Source organism: Myotis myotis, unplaced genomic scaffold (assembly GCF_014108235.1).
Source record: "Myotis myotis isolate mMyoMyo1 unplaced genomic scaffold, mMyoMyo1.p scaffold_m19_p_4, whole genome shotgun sequence".
Lineage (NCBI taxonomy): Eukaryota > Metazoa > Chordata > Mammalia > Chiroptera > Vespertilionidae > Myotis > Myotis myotis.
Window position 1 is genome coordinate 13,078,903 of NW_023416346.1, and position 9,651 is coordinate 13,088,553.

At 42.7% G+C, this 9,651-nt stretch overlaps 1 protein-coding gene across 1 annotated transcript; it reads left to right on the forward strand.

Annotated features, from left to right (window-relative positions):
* The first annotated feature begins 3,231 nt into the window (after positions 1-3,231).
* On the forward strand, positions 3,232-5,244 carry LOC118654010 (PWWP domain-containing DNA repair factor 3B-like). Its single transcript, XM_036305092.1, has one exon. It carries the CDS (start codon positions 3,232-3,234, stop codon positions 5,242-5,244), a length of 2,013 nt encoding a protein of 670 aa, XP_036160985.1.
* Positions 5,245-9,651: the final 4,407 nt, after the last annotated feature.

The window sequence follows — 9,651 nt, forward strand, 5'->3', positions numbered from 1 at the left end:
CATCTGCAAGAGTATGCACCAACACTTAAGGGAAGATGTTTGGATCATGGGCCAAAGTATAAGACAGGAAGATTATTTACTGTTTTCATTCAGCACCCTTCCCTTCGTTTGTCTCATAAGGATATATTGCTTTAGTAACTGGAAACATAACTGTAGTTGATATTTTCCTTGTCTCTTGAAAGTGGTCCAAGCGATAGTTGAAAAGATGTACAAAAATGTGAATGCAAGAAACTATTCAAAGTGTTTGTATGATTTAGAAGCTTTCATATGTTATAGAATATGTGTATAAACAGAATAAATATTCTACATTCTGTGCAGTATATATTTCAGTAAGCATTCCTAGCTATTTGATTACTGATGCTTAGTATTTTTCATAGGGGAAAATCTATAACAGTGTCAACAATGAAAAATTAACATCATTTTAGGATTTCCACGTTTGTTTTTAGAACCAGGAACTAAGAGGAGCTGAAAATAGCATCCAGAACTGCAAGCAAAACCATTTGCATATGCATGTGTAGAGGCAGAGAGTGTGGATTACATGCATCACTATCAGGCATCTGTGTCTTTCATGTCACATGTCACTCTGAGTGTGTGTGTGTGTGTGTGTGTGTGTGTGTGTGTGTGTGTACATGCTTCTTGGGACGTCGGTTGCTCTGTGGTGGAGACTGAGGTGACGCAGGCACTCCTGTGTTGTGTGATGGGCTGGCAGGTCTTGCTGCAGGGACACTGCAGTGACTGAGTCACCTGTTTATCCTTCCTTGTTCTGTTCTGTCTCCACGTGACACCTATGCTCTGAGAGCAGGTGCACCAAATCCTCTAAGAAAGGAGCCTGACGCCTGTAGGATTGCTCACCCTGGTCCAAGACAAAGGCTGAGCAGGTTATTCCAAATTATGTACATTTAGTCCTGGTGTAGTTCGTGTTCTCTCTATGAGTGTGTGTGAACAAAGCTGAATACACAGCTAGGTATTGTAGAAATAACATTTCCTCTTACGAAGCACATTATTTGAGGCCAATAATGGATGAGCTGAAATCTGTAAGTGAATTATAATGCAAATCTGTATCATGTATACAGAAAAGTAGAACCTATGAACAGGGTATTTCTGCATGCAAAGAAGGGGATTGAGAGAATGATTGCATCTGTATTCCACACAACTATATGTCTGAAATGGATTTACATCTTTAAATTTTGGAAGACCTACATTGTCAAGAGATTGACAAAAATGCTCTTGAGTGAAGAAATGCAGTCCTGGGTCATGTGTGCAGATGTGTGCACAAGCATGCCTAGGAAGTGTGTCGGATGCTTATTCCCCATCATATTGAGTGGGAGCATCTGTAATGACATCCTGCACTGGCCGGTGTGTGGCTTGGTTGGAGTGTAATCCTATACACCAAAAGGTTGCGGGTTTGATTTCTGGTCAGGGCACATACCTGAGTTAATTGCGGGTTCGATCTTCAGTCAAGGCATGTGAGGCAGGCAACTGATCAATGTTTCTCTCTTCTCTCTCTCTCTCTCTCTCTCTCTCTCTCTCTCTCTTCTGTCCTATGTCTCTCAAAATCAATAAAAACATGTCCTTGGGTGAAGAATAAAATATATGTACAAATAATATGTTGTCTCATGCATATATCACTCACACATTTTATATTCTCCAAAAGCCCATTTAATGTTTCTTTAGATGCACAAAACAACACACACACTAACATTACAGCACCCATGTTTGTGTCACACACACACACACACACACACACACACACACACACACTGCTACTCTGTGATAATTCATGTGTCCAAGACAGGCGAGGACTATCATGAAAGCAGTAATTCCCTTTGTTGTGGAATAGCAGGGACTAGAATAAACTAAGCAGCTCAAGGTGGATATATTTTGAAATGGAAAGGAAGGATGAAAAGAAGCATGACATCCACATTATAAATGAGATGTAACTAACATTTCTCAATACTTTAAACAATAAAAAATAATTATGTATAACAGGACATTGTAAAAATTAAGTTACAAAATTTTTATTAAAACATTTCCTACATACAAAAAAGTAAAAAGTGTGACATGCATTCCAGAGTTGGGGAAGGGAAAGTGGTGAATCAATCCCCATTCCATTGGCTTAACTTTATATCTCTTTTGCATTTTCTAGATTGACATAGAGGCATACAGGTCTTGGATATTGGCATTTGGTGCCATTTGATACCTGGAAGGGCAGTGCCCTTCAGAAGTCCAGAAGGGTAAAGGGTCTGTCCGACAAGTAGTTGGAATTTGTGGCTCAGCGAATCCTGCTCACAGAACCACACCTACCACGGAGATTGGTAAGACTTTCTCATTTTACTACACATTTCATTGCAATCATTGATTTCATGTTGACATTGGAGGTGTGGTTTATGTTGCTCCTCCCTCTACAGTCACTACTTCACATTGATTTGGTGCTGGGGTGGTGAGGGTGGCAGCACCATAGAGAAATGGAGAGGTGCAGGTCCCAGCCAACGGCTTGAGACTGCAGCAACCCTTAAGAAGGGGAACACCTCTAACCACCATATGAGCTTCCTGAACTTCTGGATTCTAAGCTCACGCTCTTGAACATGATATTGTGCTGACACCCAGTATCTGTGGTCAGAGATCATTCTGGCTTCCTTGGGGCACATGGTGGCACTAGCACACCAGAAAAGAAACACTGAAGCATTCCCCTAGCATGAGGCCCAGCAGGAGCACAAAAGGCCCAGGAGGAGCAATAACACAAATTAAATCCAGGACATGACACCCACCTCCTCACACAGGTGCCCTTTAATATGCAGTAGCAACAAACAGAGCACAGAGTTGGGTTCAGAAGGCTATAATACTCTCCTGGTATCTTCTGTATATTTTCCCTAAGATATTGGACTTGTATCCTGCCCTCCTCCCCAATTCAGTCTATTACACCTTCTTTATATTTATCTCTTATCAGTTCTCAATGACCAATTTCTATTTCCACAAAAGAGGTTTCTGATACTCCTTTTCTTTTTCCATATTCCAGTATTCTCCGGTGTAGTCTGTCAAAACACGAGTTCCAGCATTTCTGGAAGATTCAGGTGGAGCACAGGCCACACAAGCGGTAAACCCTCTGTAGTCATAGGCAGAAAGCTGTGGCGAAGAACACTGTCTTAGGGGACACCTGCTGTAGTTGTATATATGACAGCCGGGCCCATCTACCTCTGTTAGTTACCTCTTAGTTACCTATGTCCCATCATAATGGGCTCTGAGTATGTCTTATGCAATTGGAAAGGCCACTTTTGGCCAGCAAGGGTTTTGTCCAGATCTGAAACCTTACCAAAAAATAAGGGGAAAAAGATATGTTCTCTAGAAGTTCAAATACTCGCAGTGGGTAAAAAAATGAAAGTGAAAAACAGAGACATAAAGATCCTTGATGAGTCTCAAATTGAGTCTATTACCTCCTTGCTAGGGGCCCAGACCACAGCCAGAGTCCCACCAGGAGAGGGAGAGGCCTACAAAAGTGCTCTTAGAATGGCACTGGAGATTCTGAAAGAGAGAGCAAACTTGGGTGCAGCAAGGGCATCTGATGATCCAGAGACCCCTACGATGTCTCAAAAGGGACCCCAGAAGCGATCTCATAAAAAGTTTCCGAAGCCCAAAGGGAACTCACAGAGAAGTCTCAGGAAAAGTAAAAACCCCAAGTCATTGTTGGTAGGTTCAGAGGGTGAGGATGCCCCCGAAGGTGACAAATCCCAGGTGCACACCCCCCTCGCTCCTGCTCCAAAGAGAAGGAGAAGAAGGCCCCCACAGAGCTGCAGCATGTGCTCCAACTTCCCACCACTTTCAGAAGATGAGTGTGAGACAGAGGGCCAGGCAAAGACAGGCACCTCAAGAGCTCGTTCCCGGCATGTCACAGCCAAGGAGGAAGTTGCAGGTGCTCAAGAGGGAGGCATCCTTTCTTCTCAGCCTCCTGGTTTGAGCGTCACTGTGCCCAAGGCCCGGAAAAGAAAGGCACCACGCGGCACCTGCCCGAAGACCCTGGCTGTCTCCTCTGAAGGCTCTCCCTCCTCTGGGAACATTGAAGACCCTGAAGAAGGTGTCCAAGCGTCAGGCTCAGAAGGGGCAGCGGCATCCTCCAGCGCCCTTAAGCCCAGTCCGCGTTTTTCATCCCGTTTAGCAGGCAAACCAAGGAAGCAGTGGGGACCCGTGTTTAAGAAAGAACGGAAAAAACGGCAGCCTTCAGTTGACTCAAAGGCTGTTCACCCAACCACCACTGTTAAGAAGAAGGTAACCAAGGGAGTAGAACAACCGACAAGCATGGCCTTCCCACAGGAGCCGTGTCCCATTGAAACAGGAATGATGGTCTGGTTTAAATTTCAAAATCACCCGTTTTGGCCAGCAGTAGTCAAGAGTGTGAACCACACGGAGCGGACGGCCAGGGTGCTTCCACTTGAGGCAGACATGCACCATGACCAGAGTGGCCTTCGAGTGCCTCTTCGGAGATTAAAGCACCTGGAATGCAAAGCGAAGGAGAAGCTGCTGAAGAGAGCCAGGAAGGTGTTCGAGCAGAGCGTGGACTGGTGCTTCTCCCTGATTTCCCACTACAGAGAAGGGCTCGCTCAGGGGTCTTTCGCAGGCTCTTTCCTCGACTACTATGCTGCCGACATCAGCTACCCACTGAGGAGAGCCGTCCAAGAGGGGGAGCTGTACATTGCCTTCCCAAAGGTGAATTACGCAGACCTGGAAGATTCTGAGGAGGAGAGCTCCCCGGATGGGAGGAGGCCCCGCAAGAAGATCCTCCCTGACCGCATGAAGGCCGCTTGGGACCGAGACAACCAGAAGCTCGTGGACTTCATCGTGAAAAGGAAGGGGGCCGACCACCACCTTCTGGACATCCTCAAAGGCAGGAAGCAGTCCAGATGGCTGACGTCCTTTCTGAATTCAAGCAGGTATGTGATCTGCGTTGAAACCTACCTGGAGGATGAAGACCAGTTGGATGTTGTGATGCAGCATCTACAGGAGATCTACAAGCACATAGACAAGAACAAGTTGAGTCTGACCAGAGATGACAAAGTGAGTTTTGTCCTGGAAGTCCTTCTGCCAGAAGCCATCATCTGTTCCATCGCTGCCCTGGATGGGGTAGATTACAAGAAGGCAGAAGAAAAGTACCTTCAAGGGCCCCCTGTGCATTACCGGGAAAAAGAACTCTTTGATAAAAATATCTTGAAGAAAATAAGCAAGAGACCAGCAATCAGGGGCAGGGCTAGATAACTCTCCCCCTCCACAGAGAGACTCTTATTTGTATCATTAGTTAGAAACCCTGGCTGCACAAAACATGTGATCCCTCCATTCTCTATAGCATGTAAAGTCATTCTGGAAACTTGGAAATATGCTGAATTTGTTAAATATTGCCAATACTGTACTTCTCTCTGCTTGCTCAGATGTGTAACTGTCTGCACTTTTTAATAAAATCACTTTTGTATATAGTTTATTTCTATATATATAAAAGCCTAAGCAATGGTCCAACCATTAGACTGTCAGACCGGTAGCTATGATGTGCACTGACCACTAAGGGGCAGACACTCAATGCTGGAGCTGCGGAGCTTTGGTGACTTGGCAGCTGTAGTTCTCAGGTGATGCACCCAGAACCAGAGAGGAGGGAGCCTGATTCCAGAGTGCAGCACCTGAGAACTGCCCTCTGCAATCTGGGACCCCTCGAGGGATGTCAGAGAACCAGTTTCAGCCTGATCCCCACAGGCCAGGCCGAGGGACCCCACTGGCGCATGGATCTATGCACTGGGCCTCTAGTTTTCATATAAGACACAGGCTCTTGCATTACATGAAAGAGCTCTGGTAGCAGGTATTAAGCCACACTTTTTAAAATCTGAGATGTATTTTACAGAAACATCACAGGGCTTGCTCATCCTTTTGTGATTCTTTCCTAAGATAATTCCTGAGAGATAACTAGAATGTGTATATACAAGGAGAGGAAACAGAAAACACATTATTCTGAAATAAAAATCTTGATTTCTAGTTTGAATCTTGAGTTAATTATCTAAATATCTTGTGAGGCCTAGAGAAAACTGGAGATGGTTAGAATATGTAGATGAAGTCCAAAGGCTGAAATATTATATTTTCCTAAAATATAATTATTTTTTAGTTTTGAATGTGTTAGTTGATATACCTAACGGAACCTAGGAAATTATTTAACTAGAAATGACTAAAAATAACTAGAGTAACTAGTTGAAAGTAAGATTCCACAAATCACTTTTCAACACTAAATGCTTATTTATTGTTGGAATAATGAATTAGTATTATAGGTAAGTTATGGTATCTAGATGAGTAGTTGGAAGCCAGGAATTAGAAACATACTCCTCTCAAATGTATTTTTTCTCTTTAAATTAATTTGTTAGTTTTGTATTTCAGCTATGTATTTCTAGATAACTAGCTAAATAGAAATTACTAAATGTAATTAGAATAAAGACTTAGGGCTGAAAATCATGCTTTTCTCAACTCTAAATTTGTATTTCTTATTGAAATAACAGAGTAATATTATAGGTGATTAATGTTACCTAGGTAAATTGTTAATGGGATAACTAGAATAGCCACTTGATGTCAGGAAATGTCAGAATAAGAGTTTCTTTCATAATCCACACCCCCACACAGAACATTGATTTTGACGATCGTCCACACATGAGACTCTGTGAGAGTTCAGGAGTCCAGCAGAGAAGTTCCTGCACACTGTTGGAGCAAAAAATCTGAGAATAAACAGATTGAAAGGGGTAATAAGGATGGTTTCACTTTACCTGTGTCACTCCTTTCCCAAGGTGGAACAGCTCAGTACCAAGACAGTCTCTCTCAGCCCATGATTTCTTCCACAGGGAAAAGTGAGAACATTGAGTAATCAGACCCAACTTCCATAGCTGTGTAAGATGCTGTCCAAGATGCTCACTTCTTTTTTAAATTTATTTTTAACTGCAGTTGACATTCAATATTATTTTATATTACTTTCAGGTGTACAGCATAGTCATACAATGTTATAATTTATAAAATGATCTCTCCAATTATTCTAGTACCCACCTGGAACCATACATAGTTATTACAATATTATTGACTATATTCCCTATGCTGTACTTTATATCCCTGTGACTGTTTTGTAACTACCAATTTGTACTTCTTTCTTATCCCACACAGAATAGTGAGGTGATCTGCATGGGTGAGGAATTGGGAAGAGGGTGTGAGAACATCAGGGCTTGAAATCCAACAAAGGAGCCCTACTAACCACTTCATGTTTCATTCTACTGACCAGTTAATGGAATCTATAAGGAAACTCATCCATGAAATGATGAGGACACCTCACCTGCAGACCCCCCAATTGGTCAACAGGCACCCTCAATGCCCCACATACCTCATTGTCCCCAGGGGCCAGCTTCTGGAGTGCACATCTATGGACAACAAGTGAAAGCCTTTGCAAATGGCTACTTAGCACATGCAGAAAGGAGCACAACAATTTTACCAAGCCCCCCAAAATGAAGGTCTATGAATTCCTGATAAAGAATTCCAAACAATTGTGGTTATTTTACATTTTATTTTTTAGTTAAATTTATTGGGGTGACATTGGTTAATAAGATTATATAGGTTTCAAGTAAACATTTCTATGATATATGATCTGCATATTGCATTGTGTGCCCACCACCCAAGGTCAAATTATCACCATATATTTGGCTCCCTTTACCCTTTAGTACCCCCCACACCTTTCCCTCTGGTAACCACCATACTATTGTCTATGTCTATGAGTTTCAGTTTTATATCCCACATATGAGTGAAATCATATGGTTCTTAGTTTTTAATGACTGACTTATTTCACTTAGCATGATATTCTCAAGGTCCATATTTTAAAGAAATGAATGAATGAGATGGTAAGAGTAAAACTAGAGAAATAGCAGGGGTACTTAAGTTACAAATGAGCTATGACCAGCATAAAAAACAACCAGAAACAAAACCAAAACAGCCATAAATTTTCCAAAAACAACAACTCCCAAGGTCTTTTTAAGTTATGTGTAAAACAAGTTGTCCAAGCCCCTCTAGTAAAAGATCCTTGTGGTTCACACAGCAGTGCTCTCCAAATATCTTATTTGCTCCTCTATGTTTCCCAGTCCCTCTCTCTCCCACCCAAACTCCATGCAGTTAGGAAGAGTCATGTGATTAGTGCTGATCCATGGGCTATAAACTGGAATGCTGTGTGTTGCTCTGAAATCAAAGCATTTGAGAGCTGGTGTGGCCCTTGCCGGTTTGGCTCAGTGGATGGAGCATTGGCCTGCGAACTGAAGGGTCCTGGGTTTGATTCCAGCCAAGGGCTCATGCCCGGGTTGCGAGCTCAATCCCCAGGGTGGGGTGTGCAGGATGCAGCCAATCAATGATTCTCTCTTATCATTGATGTTTCTATCTCTCTTTCCCTCTCCCTTCCTCTCTGAAATCAATAAAATAAAATAAGAGCTGGTGTGCTTTGTTCTTTGAATATGAGGAAGTCATATGTTCCAGAGGAGAAAGCTACAAGGTAGTACAGCCTCCATTAACCTGGGTCCCTAAATGACTCTGTGGAGCCAAGACCCTTTGTTGATTTGTGATGAACATGCAGCATGGGCAAAAAGAGTAAGATTTTGTGATAAGACACTGGGATTAGAGGCTGTCAGTTCTTAATCATAGCCTGTTCTACCCTGACCAATCCCCATAGTCTGTATTGTTGTGATCTGGTCACATGGGGCTAGTGAGCCCTAGTTCATTATAGTTTTAAATAACTATAGATGACATCATTTCTATGGTTAATAGACAACACAAGTTATTTTTTAGTTCAGGATGACTTTTTTTCTTCTCTCAAGAGGCAATATGCATAGTCCAAACTCTGGCACCCAACTGCCTGGGCTTCTGTTCTAGCTTCTCCATTTAGAGTTTCACTCACCCGCCTCCTAACCTTACCTGAATAATGGATATGATACTGGAATCTGGGTTCATGAAGTTTAAGAGTTAAAACATGTACCTTGTACACTTGAACAGGATGTGAGGTAAATGTCCTTCTGGACATGATACTCATTGTCATGTGCAGAGCATTCTCTTTTCCTCCTCCCTAAAAACACCAAATTTTGACTAACCTGTCATCATACTCTGCTAGCCTCTACCCTTACTTACTGCAGTCACTGACTGACTCCAGGTCAGTCCCCCTCTTTCCTAGCAGACTGTTGCTCTTGGATGAATGTTCGTACTCTCCTTCAATCCATGATGAGGGTTGGCTCTCTCCTCCCTCTACCTGATGTTTATCTTTCCTCTCAGTACCTCTTCCTCCCCTGGACCTGAAGTTTTACAGTTCCCAGGATTCTCTTCTCTGTCCTGTGTTCACTCTATACTCTCCCGGAATAATCTCATCCTGGATTCAACTATGACCTCTAATAATGTCTTCCAAGTCTCTACCTCTAGCCTCTACCTTTCTCTCAAGCTTTACATTCAAATTTCTACGACTACTGGAAATTCCATAGTCATCTCATTTTCAGTGTGTCCAAAACCAAACATTAAACATTTCCTTCACTGCCCTTGAAATTCCTTCCAGAAAGTAAAACTCCAATTCCACCTACTCTCTGCATGCCTTGCAATTGTGCATCTCCACTGCTGACATTATTTCAAATG